A 23,417-nucleotide genomic window follows, 5' to 3' on the forward strand; every position below is an offset into this window, starting at 1 on the left:
CGATATCGTACAGGTTATAGTGCTCTATTATTCCATGGCGAGTTTTTAACGTCACTACGAGTATATTCATACTTATATTATAAAGGCAAATTATTTAAAATACTACGATCTCACCTAATGTCGATGCAGTCGATGATGGAAGTGGACTTAGTTGGAAGATACGCAAGTTTATTCTACCAATACCTCTGATGGTTTCTCGGCATCGCAACGGAACGCTAGACCGCTTGGCGATACATTTTGCCGGTGGGGTGGTTAATAGCCACCACCGATGCTTACCACCAGATCAGACCTGGCCGATCGAAAAAATATACAATACTTAGGCTGCCTGTTCACCAGAGCAGAGCAAGGGAGCGTAGCGGAGAAACGGACTAATGCGGGGCGGAGTTGTCTGTCTACCGGAACAGAGCGAGGGTGCGCAGAGGAGTTGCAGACCATGTTAAAAAAATAAATGTTTAATTTATTTTATATAATTATTACATGATTTTTTAAACTAGCTCGCAAGTCCCTGTCCACTTAAGAGGAGCGGAGATTTTGTGCAATTCTATTGGTTAATATTTCTCCGTTTCTCGGCTCCGCTGCCTCGCCTCGCTCCGGTGGACTGGCAGCCTAAGACTGCCATAGCAGAGATAATCGCACCCAGGACCCCCGTGCTAAGAAACACATAATACCTACTACACCACTCGTCAATTTTATTATAAGGAAAGCCCGTATTTCGCGCTAAGCAACATGTATGACTGTATCGTTATTAAGATCAAGTCGAGATAATAAGCTGCCACGCACACAGCTTCCCATTTTTAGGTCAAGCGATTAGCGATATTCATTGATAGGTCTTCAGTCACTCTTGCAGAAAGATAACTAGGTGACCGACTTGCCTTGAGACTCGAAACATACTGTTATAGCGGATACCCGTGACTCCGTCCGTTTATGATTGAAATTAAATCCTATTTAACACTCTTTGGGAGCGTTCGGTAGATATAAATAATAATTAAATCTATTCTAGATTCTAAAGTTGTGTTGTTATACGGTGAGTTTGTTGTGGGCTCTTCTCGGACTAAGACGCCTTTGGAACCCTCATAACTTTAATTTTAAGTTTTCGAATAATTATTATCACCATTATCTTAAGTTTAATATTATTACCTGACGTGTCGAAAGAGCTTGTAAACTAAGCCTATTTGAAATAAATGAATTTTGATTTGATAAAGAGGTAAAGTTTGTGGTATTGTAGGGGTTAATCTCTGGATCTACTGAACCGATTTTGAAACTTCTTTTACTACTAGAAAGCTACATTATTTGCGAGAGTCATAGGCTATATTTTATCGCCGTATTTTCACGAAAACGGGAACTATGCGAGTTAAACCGCGGGGCGTCGGATAGTTTAAATTATAAAGAAATTATATAAAACAATAATATTAAAATCCTCAGTGGTGCAGTGTTATTGTATATATACCGCTGTGCTTATTACATTGCCAATCAGCATTGCTGTGTCACAGTGTAAAGAAGTGTAAGCACATGAAGCTATCAAAATAAAAAAAAACATAATTTTATTCATTGTTTCAGGTACAAATCGAAGCTGTCACATTTCAGCGAATACTCCAGAAGAGGTATGAAAAATGATTTTTTTTTTAATTTCATAGTAACACCAAGCCCAAATCAAACCTAAATAGTAGATAATTAAAGATGTTTGTAGAAACAAACAGACAAATATATGAAATTTAGACAAAATATATTCTAAAAGCAACTCAATCATCATATGAGTAGATACATAATAACAATTTGACAAAAAAAGTGGGCCATTATAATAGCGAACTGAATTTTGAGCTTAAAAAAGAACTTAGAAATCTTACTCTAGAGCACACCACTGCTCCGATGCAAACCAGCTCCCTAGCCAAGTGGCACGTCGATTCTCTTTCTACGATCGCTAACGCTTCGAAAACTAAAAAGTTGTATGGGATTGATAGATCTTGATCACTTGACCTGTCGATAGCAAATGTCATTCCCATACATCTTTCTAGTTTTCGAAGCGTTAGCGATCGTAGAAAGAGAATCGAAGTGCCACTTGGCTATGGGGGCAGCGGTCTAAACGTAGTCGTACCACGTATCCGTATCATGCGTTGCATCAAATGAACTTTTATTTTAACGGTAAGTACATAAAATCCGTTCGATGCGATCCTTACGATGTTGATCAGTGGACGCACTTGTATGACTTTCTATGCGAAGAAATAGTACAATCCGTTTGATGCGATGCGTCCGATACGTACAATGCGGGTCTGTGGACACCTAGCATTAACGTGCAAGAAGGAATTTTAACACTATCACCTTCCTAACTCTGCGGTGAGAATTTTTACTAAATTTTTTTGTGAAAAATGAAAAGCTTTTATTTCATAGTCCGTGTATGTTTGTTCCTCCTTCCTGCGGCGACTTATGCGATTTGGCTGAAATTTAGAATGAAAATAGATTTTACTCTTGATTAAAGCATATGTTACTTTTAATCTATGGTTACCGCGGGATTTATGAAAAAACGAATTCCATGCGAAAAAGTCGCGGGCATCCGCTAGCTCATATAAATATCTGTGGTTTTAGAATACTCTTAATCTAAATATGTTATTTTGTATTTAAAACAGCTAGCCTAAGGCTTTCAAAATTCATTACAAGGGCACATCTAAACAAAACATACAGGAGGCGCGAAACAACAAAGGGATAATAATAAAACCCGTCCGTTTATTACACAGTTGAGTAATAAACACAAAATATTAAAGAATAGTACACTAAAACTAGAAATATATAAAAATATACGCCAGTTTTAGCAGACTCAGACTTAGATTACAAAAATAAGAAAACAAATTTCGAACATAGGATTCACAATATTTGTCAGGACAACTTAATTAACAAATCAAACTGTAACCAAAATAGGACCCTAGAATGGAAGAGAATGACCTTGAGTGGAGACACGCACTTGTGAACGTTATGTGTAGAGTTAAAGGCGCCTTTGACAGTTAACTAATACTCCCCTTTTCCACTCAAGTCACTCTCCCCGCCTATCCCAAGTAACCCATAATGAACTACACAACAAGAAATGTGGACGGTCAAACGCCACGAGCATACTGAAGCTGATCGTATGACGAGCGCCTTATATCGCAAGTCGTTCCCGCCAACCGATCGTTACCACTCACTAACTCCCCACTCTTTACAGAAATAAGTCGCGCCACCTGACGTGATATCCGTCTCAGACTGCTATTTCCTACACCATCTAATATTTCAGCTATATACCCAACACGCTGGCACTATGTTAACTTTGGATGGCAATCCTTTCAGCCTAATATTTAAGTATCATCTCTTGGTTTACTTAATGCATGAGTTTGTTAGACTTAACTCTAACTTAACAATAAAGTTTTGATTGGCTTAAATTTAATAATATAAATTTTACTACTCTACTATGAGCGTTTAGGTAAAATTTTTAAAGCGAAAACTTCTGGACCGATTAAAAAAAAATCTCACAATTTCAAAGCTATATCTTGACTGAAGAACAAATTCTGTATATTTTATCCCTTTATTCTCACGGAAACGCAGATGCACTAGTTATTAAATAATTCAACTATGGACTTGTAATCAGTACTACTGTACAAAGCTGAATTTCAAACCATAGTATCTAGTACACACAGACTATACAATTTTATCATAAAACACGGCTAGAACTCACGTTTTAAAACGTCGCAGTATGCCCGACTAGTTTTGAACCCATACGGGGCCCTTATTCATGAGCTGGTTCTTGCAACGCGGCACGATGCAAAAAGCGAAGCGGAAGCGCGCAGCCGCTCGCAGCGCGCGTTGGGAGAGGGGCTGAGGGATGGGAAACTAGTGGGGAATACTCCGACGTTGAATCACGTGAGTTTTAGCCGTGTTTTATAATTAATTAATATGAATAACACTCAAGATAGATTAAATTCTAAAACAGAGTATAACTACTTTTTAAAGTATTTGTAAAGTAAACTTAAAATGAAAAAAATAATAGTTTTTTTTTTAAATAGGTACCGTTGTGTTAACAAAACGGTGTGAGATGCGGACTGCATTCAATCGCTGGAAAGTTAAGACCACTCGACACGACCGGTGTCGTGGGCAGATTATTTATAGCCGCTATTTATTTCCTTCTGCTGAATAGAAGTGTGAAACAGCTAACACGGATCCGTTTGCGCTGATAAATACCTATGCGAGTAAACCACACAATTGATACCTACCTCTAGCCTTGCATTTCTGTAGGGAGATACTCCAGCAACAGCTTCGTGTAAGGTTTTACCTACACTGTAAAGATTATGCAAATTAAAAAAGTATAAAATCTACTTAGTTAAAAAAATATACATATACACTATAGCATTGAAGGGCACACAGTTCCATCGATAGAGTAGGGGTTTTACATCTATAGAACAAAATATTTATATTCTATGGAACAAGACTATCACAGTCTGTGACCATATTGCGTATGACTATTATTGTATTTACTTTAAGAGATCCTTTGTAATAATAACCTCTTTAATATAACTTTTAGTTTGTACCCATTGATGTCCGTACCCTTTCAAAAACTTCCCCGAGTTCGCAAACTAATGCATTTAATAAATTGGGAACAAGAAAGTTTGTCTTCATAAGCAGAGCTAAGTACTGTAGTAGCCACAATGTATTTGCTAAAATTATATATCATTATATTATCTCAAAATTTGAGGCTATAATTTTTTACATGCCCGTATAAACGATTAATAAGTTTAGTAAGATAAGGATTCCATTATAATAATTCTATTACCGTGAGCCGTAATCGACCAGTAGATATGACCTCTGCCTTCGAAAAGGCTAAAATTCAAAAATTTATTTCAAGTAGGCTCACTTTACAAGCACTTTTGACACGTCAGTTGACTATTTGTATAGATTCTATTGGACCAATTTAACAATTCTTTCACTGAAGGAGAGCTGTAGGTGCTGTAGGTGAGATCACCGTCTTCCCACGGGAACGGGAACTACGCGGGTGAAACCGGGTCCGCTAGTGATAAATGAAAATAATGTTTGAAAATCACTTAAATTTTATTTATTTTTTCTAGAAAAATGTACTTAGATAATCACCTCAGGTAGTCAACGTGAGTTGCCTTTATTTTATCACCGTCTTTCCACGGGAACGGGAACTACGCGGGTGAAACCGGGTCCGCTAGTGATAAATGAAAATAATGTTTGAAAATCACTCAAATTTTATTTATTTTTTCTAGAAAGATGTACTTAGATAATCACCTCAGGTAGTCAACGTGAGTTGCACAAGTTTAATTATGGCAACTGATTGCGTCTGATAGCGTCTCTGGGGCCTGATGGGAGGCTAATGATATTAGATGTCATTACGCGCACTAACTGGGATAGCATTGCAATTTACAGGTGTGCCTGCTTACGAGTATGAACTGATAGAATTACTCTTATTTCACTACTAGCGGACGCCCGGGGCTTCGTCCGCGTGGAAATCAATATAAACTTTCAACCCCTATTTCACCCACTTTAGGGGTTGGATTTAAAAAAAAATTGAATTACATTACATTTCGTATATTTTATATGATTTGTGGACAGATTTTTATAACTGAAACTCTAAAAATGAAGGACTTTCCATACAAACTTTCAAAAAGAAAAAAAAAACTTTTTTTTTATTTCGTACTAGCAGACGGTCCGAGGTTTCACCCACGTACTATCCGTTCCCGTAGGAATACGGGATTAAAATATAGCCTATGACACTCACAAATAAATTTAAGTACCTACATTTCTTACAAGATTTGTCAAAATTGATTCAGTTGAGAGGTTAAGGTTAACAATTCGACGTGTACCTATATATTTTTTTTATTTATGAACACATGTAACTTTTTACTGAATAGCCTAATTTTGATATTTTTTTAATTAGAAAGGGTATATGACGAATGATGTCTATATAAATTTGGAAAAAACATTCCAACCCTAAGGGTAAGAAAACAGGGGATGAAGTAATTCTGGTTGGTACTATAATTCTGTTTTAGTCGAGACTTGTACTAGAACTGCCCCTTCTACTTTATATACCTAAGAACCACCAAATGACACTATAGTCAAGCCTTAACTTATCAAAGAAAATAAGTAATATAGCAGTCTATAAGCACCTAGTTTACTTAAAATTGTCCGCTTTAGCAAATTGCAATCTGACCCCTCTAATTTTATTCTCCGGTCAGATTGCCTGTAACGAGGGTAGGTAATAGGGCCCGGTAGTAGAATGATTTCAAATTTATATACGGCTTTTTGAAATTTTATTTCAATAGACGTAAGATATTTTTAATGGTTTTTAAATTTGTCCCTATAAATAAGTGATTATTTATTATTACCTCAGAAAACACTGTATTCTGAAATTATTACTTACGTTGTAACAAAATTTTAACAAGTGTATACTACTTGTAATTGATATAAACCAGAGCTGGTCCAATTAAGAAAACCTTAATCAGCCCAGCCGGGGATCGAACCCAGGACCTCCGTCTTGTAAATCCACCACGGACACCACTACGCCACGGAGGCCGTCAAAAGGAGGCCGGAGGTTTTCTTCCGACACTTTCCATCCAAAAAAGTAACCTCTGCCTGTATTTTTTAACACGTGTCTCACGCCACCCTTAATGGAATCTCCACGTGTACCAGCCAAGGCAGTACATACCCTCTAGCGGCGGAAGCATATTAATTGACGGGCCCTGTATTCTCACGACCCTTTGGAAATTATTCTTTGTTTGAAAAAGAAAAATAACTCTTTCTTTTTAACTTTCGTTCACTATGATAAAAAAAAACAGAATATACCCACACAATTAAGTCAAAAATAACCAAAATAACCCACAAACAAACACACGCTTTTCGAAAATAACTAAACTATGCTGGGGCGTAGCTACCCTCGGACTACAGGCTTAGACCATTTAAATAACAGGACCTGCCTCGCTAACCGTTACCCCTCTGGTAAAGATCAAAAATCTATGATCTAACGCGTTTATTAAAACTGTTGCTATAGAATCGATGTTCCATTTATGTAATCGTTTTCGTCGTGTAAAGAGCTCCCTAAAAATGACGATTTGTGTAGTTAAATGGCATAAAAAACGGCTAAAAACTTGTATTTTAGTAAAAGATGGAGTTATGAAGAATGAAACGTTTCATTTGAAACTATTTAAACCTTAATTTTATCAAATCTATATATACAAAAGAAAGTCGTGTTAATTACTCCACTTATAACTCAAGAACAGCTGAACCGATTTTGAAAATTGGCAGGGAGGTAGTTTAGAGCCAGGAGAAGGACATAGGATACTTTTTTCTTTTTTTTTTGGGGTAGGGTAAGGGTAGGGTAGGGGTAGGGTAGGGGAAGTGTAGAGGTAGGGTAGGGGTAGGGTAGGGGTAGGGTAGGGGTAGGGTAGGGGTAGGGTAGGGGTAGGGTAGGGGTAGGGTAGGGGAAGGGTAGGGGTAGGGTAGGGGTAGGGTAGGGGTACTTGTAATAAAACAATTTATAAAAAGTATCGGTTCTTTTAAAATTGTTATAATTAAATATGTTAATATTGTTAATAATTTTATTTTACTTATACGTAGAGCCATCCAGTCCGAAGCCACATACGCGAGCGCTGCCCATGGAAAATTGCAATCCCGTCCCGTATAATTGTATTTCTCGGTCAGATTGCTTGTTACGGATCACCTACGGGTGTGGGTAATGAGGCCCGATGTGATTTCATTTTAACTCTAACAGCTTTTTGCTATCAAATCAAATTTGGCTGCAATTAAAATTATTTACGCCTCAAAATTCTGAACGCATTTTACTATTTTGTGGTTAAACACGAATATTCTATATTTTATGACTTTCTAAATAGCTAATTAACACCAAAAATAGTAATAAATTAATATCATTAATTTTTATTTTGTGTGACAATATCTATATATATTATAGAAAGTCGTGTTAGTTACTACACTTATAACTCAAGAACGGCTAAATCGATTTAGCTGAAAATTGGCAGGGAGGTAGTTTAGAGCCAGGAGAAGGACATAGGATACTTTTTACTTTTTTTTTTATTTTTTTTATATACTGTTTTTTACGGGTAGGGTAGAGGTAGTTGAAAGTTTAGATCGAAATCACGCGGACGAAGTCGCGGGCGTCCGCTAGTATAAAATAAATCAATAAAATCCAAAATACAAAATATAGCACACGAAAACTTCATAAAGAATGGTTAAATATTAATAGATAAGTTAGTTATTTATGGAATTTGCCTTTAATTTTGGAAATAATACATTATAAAACCTAATCTAACTTATCCTAATAGCTATACAAATTATACCGACACGTATATATAAAACGGCGGCAAAATACCATCTGCATTTCCGTCTTTACATAAAAACATAATTTTTGTATACTTCGTCTTTCTGGTTTCTTGTTTTATGTTAATAATTTTCTTTTTATTTAGATATGTTTTGTGTGGTTGTTGTTTACATATTTATTAAACCTTTTGCATGGTAATTTAAGTTTTTACCAACCTTTAATATGTAAATGTTTTCTGTTCCAAATAAATTTAAAAAAAATACCAAATAATCTCAATATCTTTTAGCTAATTTGGTTCAGTAGTCGATGCGTGAAAGAATAACAAACATTCATATCACCAAAATCATCAGTTTTCGCAAATCTCGGAAACCATGAATTTTTTCGGGATAAAAAGTAGCCTATGTGTTAATCCAGAGTAGAAACTATCGCCAAATCGCTTCAGTAGTAGCGGCGTTAAAGAGTAACAAACATCCATAAAACTTTCGCGTTTATAATATTAGTAGCATTTTTCTCTTTTAGTTTCGTGGGTACGTTAATGTTTTAAAGTAGATTGTATTTTTTTTAATAATTATGTGTTACCACTACTACAAAAATTGATATAAATATACTGAAGTAAATAAACATAGTAAAATAAGTTTTCCATACATAAATATAGGTATAGTGGAGGGTCAAACATGATATTCACGGTTAACTGCCCAATATCGGCGAGGTTCCCCTTGTCTGAAATTGTTAATGGCTGCCTAGCAACCTCCGTCCATTTCCGTATACCGTAATTACGATTGGTATTTGGCGTACGTGCAATTGCTGATATTAGATCGTACGTACGTAATTAGGTAATTAACGTGAAGATTCGTGTTTACAAAATACCGAGAAATTCCTTACCTCTGCACCATACGAGTCTTAGGAGCGTCTTTGAAGAATTACTATGTTCGACATCGTTAATAAAATTCAATATATGTTTTGTTAGGAAGCTACACAGAAGTGGATTAAAAAAACAAGAAAACCAAAGTCTGAACAAAGGTTCTGATTTACAATATTTGTCAGAACAGTTTAATTAATAAATCAAATCAAAATGTTACCAAAATAAAACAAATTTCACTACTTGAGATAAAGAAACATTCTCCCTGCCTACTACAGCGTAATCAGAAAATGATTAAACCACGAGAGATGTTGGTGGATCGACTACCTCTAGAACACTGCCACTGACCGTACGGCGAGCGCCTTAACCTTACGTCGTAAGCCACTCTCGCGCTCGTTCGTATCCCACTATTCATGGGACAACTAGCGCCACCTAGCGACAGCGCGAGCCAACTGAATGATTCCGACAATAGTCGAGTGACGTCATATCTGTCTCAGACTTCTATTTACTACAATTTTCTTCTGATGCTAAAAATGTAGAAACCTATTAGTCAATCTCTCTTGACCGTATAGAAAAAACTAACTAGCAAGATTATAATAATGTTAGAATACGGATCGTAAAACATTATTTATGTTAGAAAACTTATGAATGTCAAAATATCTAAATGTTAGCTCATCAAGTTGACCAAAATGACTTATACCTAACTTACATTTAGGTAGAAAGTTTTCAAATAAAAGTCATACATTGCTCAGTTTAAATGCATCAAATTTTTTGACGGCCTTCGTGGCCCAGTGGTATGCGCGGTGAATATACAAGACGGAGGTCTAGGGTTCGATCCCCAGCTGGGTCGATTGAGGTTCGTACCAGTCCAGCAAAGGCGTACCGCCATGCGACTATGCGTTCGGGTACGATGTCGTGTATAAACCAAAAGGGGTTTGGATTTTCATCCTCCTCCTGACAAGTTAGCCCGCTTTTTAGATTGCATCATCACTTACCATCAGGTGAACTTGTAAAGAATAAAAAAAAAACTATCATATACTGTGTTCACCTGCAATCGTTTTATATTTTCTTCTTATGAGTTTTTAATCTTTTCCCAGGTCTAGACCGAAGAAAAAGAATACGAAGAGGATTGTCTGACAACCGCGTGATCATCACCCATCACTTCACCGAAAGAACTGTCACTCCTGGCGGTGATGTCAGTACTTTGACTTTCCTTCATTAGTTCATAACTTACTCGTATACTATATTTAATTATTATGTGATAACTCAAGAGGCGGATAAACAAATGCACTAAATGCCTGCAACGCATAGCAGTAACTATCTCTGTAACGCAAATGTACATTGGCGTCGTTAATCACTTAATACCAGGTGGTCCGCATGCTCATTTGCCTGCTATTACTGAAAAAATCAGTGGATAAGGCCGCTGCCTCCAATTCCGGAAGGTGTGGGTCCAGGCTCCAACTTTTCAGTTGTGTGCATTTTAAGAAATTAAATATCAAACGGAGAAGGAAAATATCGTGAGGAGACATGCATACCAGAGAATTTTCTAAATCCTGTGCGTGTGTGAAGTCTGCCAATCCGCATTGGGCCAGAGTGGTATGACTATTGGCCTAACTCCTCTCATTCTGAGAGGAGACTCTCAACAGTAAGCTCGAGTTGATAACGAACGAAAGTTGCTAAGCAACTCAAGAAAACTATTGTTATACCATCAACAAAATGTCTGTCTTTCAGATCAGCATGCAATGCTCTGCCACCGGGGACCGACCACCGCAGTTTGTGTGGGAAAGAGATGGCGTCACTATGTCCAGTAACACTGATCCAAGGTAGTAGATAATAATCCTACTTATATTATAATCGCGAAAGTTTGTATGGATGTTTGGATGTTTGTTACTCTTTAACACCGCTACTACTCAAGCGATTTGGCAAAAATTTGGAATGGAAATGGATTTTACTCTGGATTAACACATAGGCTACTTTTTATCCCGAAAAAATCCATGGTTTCCCGAGATTTGCGAAAACTGATGATTTTAATGATATGAATGTTTCTTACTCTTTCACGCCTCGACGACTTAACCGAATTAGCTGAAATTTGGTATTGAGATATATTATAGCATCGATTAACACTTTTTATCCCGGAAAAATCTATGGTTTCCGAGGGATTTGTGAAAAACTAAATTCCGCGCGGACGAATTTGCGGGCGTCCGCTAGTAAGAAATAAAATGATTTTTTAGCATTGATTTAAAATTATTTTTCATAATCCCTTAGTCATGGTCACGCTTTAATTTGAAAACGATTTAACCTATTTCATTATTTTATTTATAGACAGATACTTTGTAAAGGATTTATACTAAACAAAAACTTGAGAAAATTTCGCAGAAAATTGAAAATTTGGAAAAGTAAACAATTTTTTATGGATGTTTAATTATTCAATCACGACGGCTTAATGGTTAACTGATCTGAATGAAATTTGGCACAAAATAGATTATAGACTGTTAAAGGTAGCTACTTTTTATCACAATATTTAGACAGGAATGGAATCAACGCATGTAAAACCGTGGATCACAGATAGTTCATTAAAGAGCGTTATTTTTTGCAGGTACGCGTTAGGCCAAGTGATGACATCAGACAACTCAGTCGTAGCGCAACTGAACATCACCAGAGTAAGAGTAGAAGATGGCGGCTTATACTCCTGCACAGCAAGAGAAGGAGATCATTCCGCCACCCATGAAAACAGACTCGATGTTTATGGTAAGACTAGCTGACCCCGTGCGGTTTCACCCGCGTGGTTCCCGTTCCTGTAGGAATACGGGGATAATATATAGCCTATAGCCTTCCTCGATAAATGGGCTATCTAATACTGAAAAAATTTTTCAAATCGGACCAGTAGTTTTGAGATTAGCGCATTCAATCAAACAAACACACAAACGCTTTATAATATTAGTATAGATATATGAAAATTAAAGTTGAGAATTATATAACTTGGGGACACTTCCAAGAAAGGTTTTTCAGTATCAAAATACTCGTATAAAATCTATATATTTAAATATTTATTACTACTTAGTTGGCCTTTGATAAGCTGAGAAGAGAAACACTAACTGTTCTTGTTATTTGATTACAAATATCAGATGGCATTTCGCTAAGCTTATCTGTCGTGTATCTTCCACTTTATACACATTTTTGCTCATCTATCGTTTTATTACTGAAATTAGCTTAATCTGAATTATTTAAAATAAATATATGATTATCAAACGATTTAAAAAAAAGGAACAGGTTCTCAATTCGATGCGTATGTTTTTCTTAATGTTTGTTACCATACAATTTCGTCATTTATAAACCAATTTTGAAAATATCTTTTGTTTGTTTGAAAGAGTATACTTCAAAATTGGTTCCATTACATTTTCATGAAAATCGGTTTAGTAATTTTGTGTTAAAATCAAAATAACTGAGATACATCTTTGAAGTCGATACCATTTTAATGTAAAAAGATTATCTTTCATAATATAAATGACTTCACTGCCACGAAAACAATGAAAACATTGGGTTTGTCTGACGTCAGTATTTTAACCGATTTTTTTATATTCGTCGTGTTACATCCCTAAATTCTACATTCGTAATGCAGAGCTGTGACACAGATATAAATGTTCTGTCAGCAATATATATGCTTTATAAACCGTAGCTCTGCCTCTAAACAGTCAGTCGTTCTGGTGATTAGCCGAATTGCTGTCCGCGGACGGACCTGGTTTATGCCCGCCGGTCTGGACTAAGTAACAAGGCTAAGCCCCTGATAATACTAGCCGCCTATAGACCCTTTGCAGGTCCTCGCGAGTCGCGAAACGTAGTGATCCATAGTAATAGAGTTTGTTGTCGTATTTTGAACTATAGTTAAATTATAAACAATAAAACTCAGTTTCAGTTAACAAAATGTTTTTTTTTATAAACACCGAGAAGCCGAAACTAACAGTCGTCTATTTTCAGGACCTCCGTACATTCGATCATTGCCCCCAATCAAAGTTCAAAGTGGAGAACCTATTAATTTAAGATGTCCTTTCTATGGATATCCAATAAGGTATTGTATATTATTAAACTTACTAACGAATGTAGTAATTAATTATTATTACAAATTAAATTATTATGACTGCGAGTGAAGATAAAAAGTTATGTAACTTTAAAAACTTTGGTTGAGTAGAGATTGTATTTTTTACAACCGAAAGATTTTCTTTAAAAAAATTACTCCGTTTATATTGCAGTAAAATAGACTGGGAACATAAAGGGAAAACAATAAATTCAAACAACTTATTCCAAAGTCGATATAAAAGGAATCAAAGTCATACAAAAAAGAAAACACGTAGAAGCATTTCTAATATACATGGAATACTAACAATACCAGAAGTCAACAAAGAAGACAACGGCGCTGTATATACCTGCATAGTAACGTCACCATCTGGTGAAATGGCAAGAAGAGCGTTTGAAATACAAGTGATAGAAGCACCAATTCTTGAAGATCTTCTTCTTGGCAATAACCTTCAAGAGGGTCAAATAGTTAATATTTATTGCAACGTTCGTAGCGGAGATTTGCCGATACATTTTGAATGGTTAAAAGATGGGAAGAGAATACCAAGCAGCTTAAAAGTAAGTTTCAATTTATTTAAAGTACATAAAACCAAAGTACATTGTAAGAGTGTCTTCAAAACTTTGCGATAATATTAAAGAGTTATTTCTTTAACTTTAACCAAACTGCTACTTAATACAATAAAGTTAAAACTTGTTAAATTTTAGGTCGTAGAAAGAAGTTCAGAGCTCTTCAGTGCATTAGTGATAAAAAAAGTGTCGTTAGAACACTGTGGAACTTATACATGCGTCGCTTCTAACCACGTTGCTAAAGTTAATAGATCGACGGAATTGTATATTAAAGGTATTGTATTTTAGATAATTTACGATACGATTTACGAGAAAAAGAATTACCTTGAAAAAATTAAACTTAATTTTCAGTGGCACCAAAATGGTTGGAAGAGCCTAATAACTCTTCATTACTTTTGGGAAGAAGAGGCGCTGTATCTTGTAGTGCCAGTGGATATCCTCAGCCTCAAGTTCACTGGATGAAAAAAGACGGTATGTACTAAAAAAACAATAAGAAACTTAAGATAACTTGCGATAATAGATATACAAGTCATACCTAAGTGGAATAGCTGCACAGCCAGGCTAATCCTTTTTGCGAAAAATGATTGTCACTAATAGAGGTAACTAGCAGCGATGAAATTGTTCGGAGATTTTCTTGGCATTACGTAAAATTTGACTAGAAGTGACGGGTGGAAGTTGCACCTCATTGGTCAAAAATAGTAAAATATTTATTTAATTTTTCAGCAATGTTAGGAACCTGGCAACCAGTCCTGGAGTTAGCTGGCGGTGGAATTCTTAGCTTGCCCAACGGCACTCTAATAATTGAGGAAGTATCACTCACAGACGAGGGTCTATATTCTTGTAACGTGGAAAATGGCGTCGGAACACCGCTCAGTAAAACTGTCTGGATGAGCGTTAACAGTTAGTACCTTATTAAAATAAAATGAAAATCAGCGCATAAGCTCTAGCTGTTTATACAGTATGCTGAGCTAATACCTTTTTCAAGATTTACTAGACATAAAAGAGAAGTGTTTGATGCTTTAGCTACTTGATTCGTCCAAGTGGTCTTAGCATCAGATACTAAAATTGTGGTGTATGGCACAGTTTTAAATAGACATTTTCCCTTTCTTTCTCTATAAAATGAACTACTCAGGCTCTACTTTATCAATCAACGATCAGGCAAAACTTTCTCGATAATGTGGCAGGTTTCTTGTAATTTACCCATTATCTAAATTCGTAGTTCACTAAGAACCAATGAGTATAAACGTATACTTAAAATTCCAGAGCCGGTGCATTTTGAAGTGTCATCGACCAACGTGACGTCAAGACTGGGGCACCCCGTCACATTGGAGTGTCGAGCACTCGGTGATGATCCTATAAGGATTGCTTGGACCCATGATGGCAAAAATTTGGATTCTTCAAGTCACAGGTATTTCAATGTTTGACTTTCTCTTTGTACAGTATTAGTGCATTATTCAAATCAATATTTTTTAAGGGACTCTGCCATATTTTTGACTTGGCCGATATTTTATTCTGCGATATCAAAATGATTTCTTAATTAATTTTCAGAGCAAAACACACGGAGTCAAAGACTGCTCTCGGTCTAACTTCAACCATCAACGTACAATTCTCTGAGGCGGTGGACGCAGGCTTCTACCAATGCCGAGCCAGTAACCCATACGGCACCGCTGCTTTTAATATATTCCTGACTATACTAGGTGAGTTGTAGTACAATATTTTTCAACATTGATAACTTGAGTTATTCAATAAAAAATAAAAACTTTTCCAATACCTTTCTTGATCGTATCTTTGAACAAATTTTGACGCGTCACCAAGCGACTTGTATTTAGACTGCCTGTCCACAAGAGCGGAGCGAGGGAGCGGAGAAACGGACTAATGCGGGCGGAGTTGCAGACGATGTTTAATAAATAAATATTAAATTAAATTTATTTAACCCCGCTCCGTTTTCCCGCTCCGCATACCGGTTTTATATAAATTTTTAAACAAGCTCGCAAGTCCCTGTTCACTTAAGAGGAGCGGATATTTTGTGGAAACCTATTCGGATATTTTGTGGACTGGCAGCCTAAGACTTACGTCTTGTGACGTGTTTATCAAATCAAATATTCAGTGATACACAAAGCACATGTTGTAGTACGCGCCAGCTCAAAACGCTGAATCTCTAACCCCGCCATCTGAGCTCCTCGTGAAAGCAGTACTGTCCTGTACAGCACATTACGAAAATCAAATTCTTTGGCATCTTCGAAGAAACATATGTCAAAGGCAAATGATGCAGAACCTCCAACCCCTCAATTCTTAAACAAAATTCTTTCCATACCAACATTTTCTATTAAGCACCAAACTTGAAAGACTACCAAACGTTCCAGAACCTCCAACCCCCCCATCCGAGCTGCGTGTGGAGTCAGTCCGCTCCCGTACAGCCGTGGTATCGTGGAGGGAAGCACGCGCTCACGCCAAACACTACGCGCTACAATACGCACCAGCACACTACGCAGACGCAGGGTGGGAACATGCAGTGAACATCAACGTTACCAGGTAAGAAAGAAAAATTTCTCACTTTCCCCTCTACATAAGCAAAAAGCTTGTGCTGGGAGTGGGTATGACATTAATCTAATGGATGAGTATCAAACCCTAGACGTTAGAGTCCGGCCAGTTATTCAGTAACTTTTCCGATTTAAAGGTATAAATAGTATATTTCTTTAGTAACATAAATACAAATTAAAACAAGAATACAATACAAAAATGTGTTTTTTTAATATCTTGTTTTTCATTTTTGTCTGTCTGTCAGAACTGTATTAGATTATTATACAGCTTTCAAAAATATTATGAGTCAACATGTCTGAAGCAACATTATTAGGGTTCTTAATTAGGATCCAATATGAAAAAAACAATTTTCCAAAAAATATAGTAATTCACGCGGACACGATAAGTCACAAGCGTTCGCTAGCTGTCATGTACCTATATATGAATGTTAAATATATTTAAGTACTAATCCGTGTAACAGGAAAGAAAACGACATTCGTCAAACCATCGAACTTCAGAATCTGCGACCGGCGACTGCATATGTAGTTCGCGTCGCGACGGGCAATGAAGTGGGGGTCAGTCGGTATACCGCCCCCATACATCTCACTACCCATGAAGAAGGTAAGAAACTGTTGTGTGTTAGGCTTAAACAGGCTTCTTTTAGCATCATGAGGCCCTGGGACAGGTTACGAAATGTTGAGCTCTTCATTCTTCCAAGAAATTATTACTCCCGTAGTCGCTAGGCCTTACTTCTCCGTTCCCCGTTCCCCAGCCATTACCATTAAAATCTAATAGACCACTATCTGCAATGTTAAACATTATCAGTACATAAGAATGTCTATTTTATTGCCCCCCAAACCAAGGATCAAGGATAAGCCTCCCGCCTTATATTGTTTTCGGTTTGGAGGTTATAACTATCATAGGCTTCATTGTCATTAGACTGTAAAGATCATTTGTCTTTTTAATAACTGCACTCTTCGCAAAATAGTCGTAGATGTTAAGACATTATAGCATCCAATCTATATCTATACTAATATTATAAAGCGGAAGAGTTTGTTTGTTTGTTTGATTGAACGCGCTAATCTCAGGATCTACTGGTCCGATTTGAAAAATACTTTCAGTGATAGATAGCCCATTTATCGAGGAAGGCTATAGGCTATATTTTATTTAAAAAAAAATTAGGGATCCTTCCTAATACTCCAATAATGTAACCCAAGGTGTACATGGCGCCTTCCCAACAGTCTGCTAATTCCCTCAAGCATTGTCATTGCTATTCAAAAGGCCAAGGGGTTGCAAATACAGCAGCGTCATTCACTCGCAGCACACATAATTTTCTACAAAAAATGTCGCGACAGCATATATCTATCTATCTATCTAACTATACTATAATAAAAGAGTTGAAATCGAGTGTCTGTACTTTGACCAAATTTAACTAAAATCAAGTTAGGGCGATTAGAAATGAGCAATAGAATACAAAAATATATTTTTTTATTTTTTTGCCTGTCTGTCTGTCTATCTGTCTGTCTGTCTGTCCTTCTGTCTGTATGTTCGTGCTATTCTCTGGTTCTGCTGAACGGATTTTGACGCGGATTTCACAAATAGATTAAGCAAAGTTCAGGGCAACATATAGGCTTTGTTTCATTAAAATCGGACAGATAGAAAAAAGTTATCTTGAAAAAACCGGATTGCTCAAATTGATTCGCAGGCGTTATTTGGAGAAACGAGAGAGAAACTGTGTAATATCGATATTGAGGCACATATTCTATACTCAACTGACCAATTTGTTTGTTTATTTGGTTGAACGCGCGAAACTAATCTCAGGAACTACTTAAAAGTTCAGGTTCAAACTGATTAATCCTTTTTGTGTTTAAATAGTCACATTGTCTACTTTTTTATCGTATAATGTTATGCAAGATTTATTACTATAAAAAGAGCACGAATTTGGCGCAATAGCTATTAAATACTTATTTGTATACTTATAATAAAACTGTAACAGGTCAAATTACAGAACTTTTTGATTAATTAAAAAAAAAAATATCTTAGGGCATTATACAATCGATACTGAATTCAAAAACATTTTTTTTCGATTATTTGTCTGTCTGTCCCTATTTTTTGTTGACCGGGCATCACACTGAAACTACTGAATGAATTCAAATGAAACTTAGCACGGTTTGAGAACATAATACGGGGCAGGTTATAGAATACTTTTTATAGCGAAAATAAAATCAGAAGAGGGTGAAATAGGGGTTGAAAGTTTGTACGTAAACTTTATTATAGACCGGCATTTGGCCGGGAGTTTGTGATAGGGTCTTTGACCGTGACAACGGCTGGGTATTTTACCCAAACAAAAAAAAGCGCGGCCTTCGGTCGGGGGGTTGTAATATGGCCTCTGATCGTGGCTACGGCTGGGCATTTTTCCGATGCACAAAAAACGGAACGCGTGGCCTTCGGCCGCACACCGTATTGTAGCCCAGCCTTCGGCCGGGAGTTTGTGATAGAGCCTTCGCGCACTGTATTGTAGCCCGGCCTTAGGCCGGGAGTTTATGATACAGCCTTCGACCGTGACTACGGCTGGGCATTTTACCCAAGCACGAAAAACGGAACGCGTAGCCTTCGGCCGGGAGTTTGTGATCAACCCTTCGACCGTGACTACGGCTGGGCATTTTACCCAAGCACAAAAAATGGAACGCGCGGCCTTCGGCCGCGGATTTGTAATATGACCTCTGATCGTGGATACGGCTGGGCATTTTTCCGATGCACAGAAAACGGAACGCGGAACCGTACTGTAGCCCAGCCTTCGGCCAGGAGTTTGTGATAGAGCCTTCGCGCACTATATTGTAGCCCGGCCTTCGGCCTGGAGTTTATGATACCGCCTTCGACCGTGACTACGGCTGGGTATTTTACCCAAACAAAAAAAAGCGCGGCCTTCGGTCGGGGGTTTGTCATATGGCCTCTGATCGTGGCTACGGCTGGGCATTTTTCCGATGCACAGAAAACGGAACGCGTGGCCTTCGGCCGCGCACCGTATTGTAGCCCGGCCTTCAGCCGGGAGTTTGTGATACAGCCTTCGACCGTAACTACGGCTGGGCATTTTACCCAAACAGAATAAACGGAACGCGTGGCCTTCGGCCGGGAGTGTATAATACAGCCTTCGACCTTGACCACGGCTGGGTATTTTACCCAAGCAAAAAAAAGTGCGGCCTTCGGCCGGGGGTTTGTAATATGGCCTCTGATCGTGGCTACGGCTGGGCATTTTTCCGGTGCACAGAAAACGGAACGCCCGGCCTTCGGCCGCTCACCGTATTGTAGCCGTATTGTAGTTTATGATACAGCCTTCGACCGTGACTACGGCTGGGCATTTTACCCAAGCACGAAAAACGGAACGCGTAGCCTTCGGCCGCGCACTGTATTGTGGCCCGGTCTTCGGCCGGGAGTTTATGATAGGGTCTTTGACCGTGACTACGGCTGGGTATTTTACCCAAACAAAAAAAAGTGCGGCCTTCGGCCGGGGGTTTGTAATATGGCCTCTGATCGTGGCTACGGCTGGGCATTTTTCCGGTGCACAGAAAACGGAACGCCCGGCCTTCGGCCGCTCACCGTATTGTAGCCGTATTGTAGTTTATGATACAGCCTTCGACCGTGACTACGGCTGGGCATTTTACCCAAGCACGAAAAACGGAACGCGTAGCCTTCGGCCGCGCACTGTATTGTGGCCCGGTCTTCGGCCGGGAGTTTATGATAGGGTCTTTGACCGTGACTACGGCTGGGTATTTTACCCAAACAAAAAAAAGCGCGGCCTTCGGTCGGGGGGTTGTAATATGGCCTCTGATCGTGGCTACGGCTGGGCATTTTTCCGATGCACAAAAAAACGGAACGCGTGGCCTTCGGCCGCGCACCGTATTGTAGCCCGGCCTTCGGCCGGGAGTTTGTGGTACAGCCTTCGACCGTAACTACGGCGGGGCATTTTACCCAAGCACGAAAAACGGAACGCGTAGCCTTCGGCCGCGCACTGTATTGTGGCCCGGTCTTCGGCCGGGAGTTTATGATACAGCCTTCGACCGTGACTACGGCTGGGTATTTTATCCAAACAAAAAAAAGCGCGGCCTTCGGCCGGGGATTTGTAATATGGCCTCTGATCGTGGCTACGGCTGGGCATTTTTCCGATGCACAGAAAACGGAACGTGCGGCCTTCGGCCGCTCACCGTATTGTAGCCGGCCTTCGGCTGGGAGTTTGTGATAGAGCCCTCGCGCACTGTATTGTAGCCCGGCCTTCGGTCGGGAGTTTATGATACAGCCTTCGACCGTGACTACGGCTGGGCATTTTACCTAAGCACGAAAAACGGAACGCGTAGCCTTCGGCCGCGCACTGTATTGTGGCCCGGCCTTCGGCCGGGAGTTTGTGATGCAGCCTCCGACCGTGGCTACGGCTGGGCATTTTACCCAAGCACAAAAAAGTACGTACTTTGTTGTGCACCCTCTTTCGTCCGGGAGTTTGTGATAGGGTCTTCGACTGGGCACTTAACGCAGACACAATTAATTGCACGCCGGCCGTCGGCCGGGGGCTGGACAGGGCCTCCGACGATGGCTACGACTTTGCATTTTACCCAAGCACAAAAAACGCGCACATTATTGTACACCGGCCTTCGGCCGGGGCTGTGATTTTATAATTTTTATATATAACATACGAAAATATAAATAGAAGGGGTGACGGCGTCGAAAATGTACATCGATTTTCACGCGGACGAAGTCGCGGGCACCTGCTAGTTTTTATATATAACATACGAAAATATAAATAGAAGGGGTGACGGCGTCGAAAATGTACATCGATTTTCACGCGGACGAAGTCGCGGGCACCTGCTAGTATCTATATAAAAATTTTGGCGGTAGCTTGCGTTGTGGGAATCGTAAGTAACACTTCGCCACTGTTATGATGCCACCTTAGCAAGTCTATAAAATCACCGAATAATTCTTGCAAATTAATTTCAGCTCCAACATCTCCGCCTATAAACATCCAAGTGGAACAAACAGAAAACCCTGGGGAGTTATTTCTATCGTGGTCACCGCCACCTAAAGACAGTCATAACGGAGTCATAACCGGATACCACATAAAAGTCGTTCCACAAAATATTGGACCTGGTAATCATCATCATATAATTATTAGTAGATAATATTATCTATAATGAGTTAAAGTTAATGTAGAATTTTTTGTCCAGTTTCAGACGATGGTGAAACACGAAATGTTAAAGTTTCACAACTATCCGGAAAACAAGAAACAACTATCAGTGGTCTCCTAAAAAATACAAGGTAGTATTCTCACTTACTCAATTTTACACCATTGAAATGATTTTTTATTAAAAGAACAATCTCAAAACCTTGTTAGTCTATCTAGTCTTATGCGTTTTCGGATTGTGAGCTCCTTTTTTCGAGTCCTGGGTCGGCTTATATTGAGTTCCTTCTACGAAATTTTTTTATTGCAAACGCAGTTCTGGGTTAGGTATTAAAGCAATTGCTTAGTATGACGTAACGTGTAGCAGCGACAGTGATTATACCATCATTCTGTGGTTTGAGAAAACACCTCGAGCAGGTCCCAGGTTTTGTAACCTTGGGAGTAAGTTTAAGGGATGCCTTTAGAACGCATAAACACTCACCTTCCCTGCCCGACATGTTCTACATGCCCACACTAAGCAATTTATGACCAATAATTACAACACAAAACATTATTGCATAAAATCACTAACACGACTGGCAGCGTGACGGTATCCACGCTGTCTAACCAACAACTGAGCTCAAGTTATCAAATACCCTCTTATTTATACCAACACTGATAGCTTCCCTCAACAAACACATAGATAAATAATGTTTATTAATACCACCCGCAATCAAGAAACTTGTAACATTAGGTCATCCCGTCTAGGGGGACCACAGACGATAGTACCTAGGTATTTCGAAATCGTAGGACAATATCTGAAATCATATTGTACTGACCACACGTCCTAGCATGGGATAAGGGCAGGAAGAATAACACTAACGTATTCTATCTACGGTAGGTAGCTATAATGATTATTTTTAAATAATTCTTTGTAGTTCGCTAAAAGATAGGGGGCTTACAGGGGAAGATTACTTTGGCCATTATGCTACCTTAATCCGGCTCAGTGCAAGAGGTGTTTTTATAGGCTTCTAATGTCCTCTCCTCTAAGGAGGCCCTGCATCTGCATTAAATATAGGTTGCTGATGATTATGATTATGCAACTCAATGAAAGCTAACAAGATCACTTCTGTTTCAGATATGCTGTAACGATATCAGCTTATAACAGCGCTGGGTCAGGACCCTTTTCTCTGCCGGTATTTCAAGATACAATGGAAGGCGGTAAATAGTTACAACAAATTGTCTTTAACTTTCAACTAAGTGTATTGTCACTTTTTTATCAATTAACTTACATACTTATGAATTAAAAAAATATATCAGCTTATAAATAATGTCAATGATATTTTTTTTTTCATTTTCAGCTCCAGAACATGCTCCATCTTCTGTGGAATGCACAGCAGTGTCTTCCACTTCACTAAGGGTTGGCTGGCAACCTATCGCTATTCATGGACAAGGGAGTTCTTTGATTGGATATTCGATCTTGTATGCTACAGAGGGTAGGTTTACATGTTGTACATGTTTCCACAAAATAAAACTTGCAACATAAGTAGTACTGATGCGTAGAAAAATCATATAAGACGATATAAATATATAATTATAATTTATATGTGTTGTATTTTCAGATAGTGTTTGGCACAATCAAACATCACTCCACACGGAGATTTACCTTCAGAGCTTGGCAAAATACACGAACTACAGTGTTAAAGTAGCTGGTTTTTCTAACTATGGACCTGGGCCACCTTCATACCCTATCGTGTGTTCTACGCTTCAAGATGGTAGGCCATTTTTTTTAAGCAAACCCAACTGCCTCGTTGATCCAGTGTGTAGCCTATGTCATTTCGGTCACGAGGACCTGTGTCAAGCTAGTACTCATGAGATACTAAGTTTTTCATTACTCAAAGAAATTTTCAGTTAAATTCTCACACCGCAATTGGGAAATTTGTGGT

General features: G+C 38.5%; 1 protein-coding gene across 1 annotated transcript in view; it reads left to right on the forward strand.

The window, feature by feature from the left end:
- Window positions 1-23,417, forward strand: part of LOC128198685 (cell adhesion molecule Dscam2-like) — a 206,012-nt gene that overhangs the window by 181,991 nt on the left and 604 nt on the right. The window contains exons 8-25 of the mRNA XM_052885134.1: window positions 1,558-1,601; window positions 10,265-10,362; window positions 10,899-10,990; window positions 11,764-11,915; window positions 13,143-13,233; window positions 13,415-13,796; window positions 13,944-14,079; window positions 14,157-14,276; window positions 14,529-14,705; window positions 15,069-15,213; window positions 15,354-15,502; window positions 16,169-16,337; window positions 16,807-16,946; window positions 21,312-21,461; window positions 21,539-21,629; window positions 22,610-22,692; window positions 22,833-22,967; window positions 23,094-23,246. Coding sequence (XP_052741094.1) covers window positions 1,558-1,601; window positions 10,265-10,362; window positions 10,899-10,990; window positions 11,764-11,915; window positions 13,143-13,233; window positions 13,415-13,796; window positions 13,944-14,079; window positions 14,157-14,276; window positions 14,529-14,705; window positions 15,069-15,213; window positions 15,354-15,502; window positions 16,169-16,337; window positions 16,807-16,946; window positions 21,312-21,461; window positions 21,539-21,629; window positions 22,610-22,692; window positions 22,833-22,967; window positions 23,094-23,246 — 2,507 coding nt within the window. The remainder of the gene's footprint in view (window positions 1-1,557; window positions 1,602-10,264; window positions 10,363-10,898; window positions 10,991-11,763; window positions 11,916-13,142; window positions 13,234-13,414; window positions 13,797-13,943; window positions 14,080-14,156; window positions 14,277-14,528; window positions 14,706-15,068; window positions 15,214-15,353; window positions 15,503-16,168; window positions 16,338-16,806; window positions 16,947-21,311; window positions 21,462-21,538; window positions 21,630-22,609; window positions 22,693-22,832; window positions 22,968-23,093; window positions 23,247-23,417) is intronic.

The sequence above is a fragment of the Bicyclus anynana genome, chromosome 2, assembly GCF_947172395.1.
Source record: "Bicyclus anynana chromosome 2, ilBicAnyn1.1, whole genome shotgun sequence".
Taxonomy (NCBI): domain Eukaryota; kingdom Metazoa; phylum Arthropoda; class Insecta; order Lepidoptera; family Nymphalidae; genus Bicyclus; species Bicyclus anynana.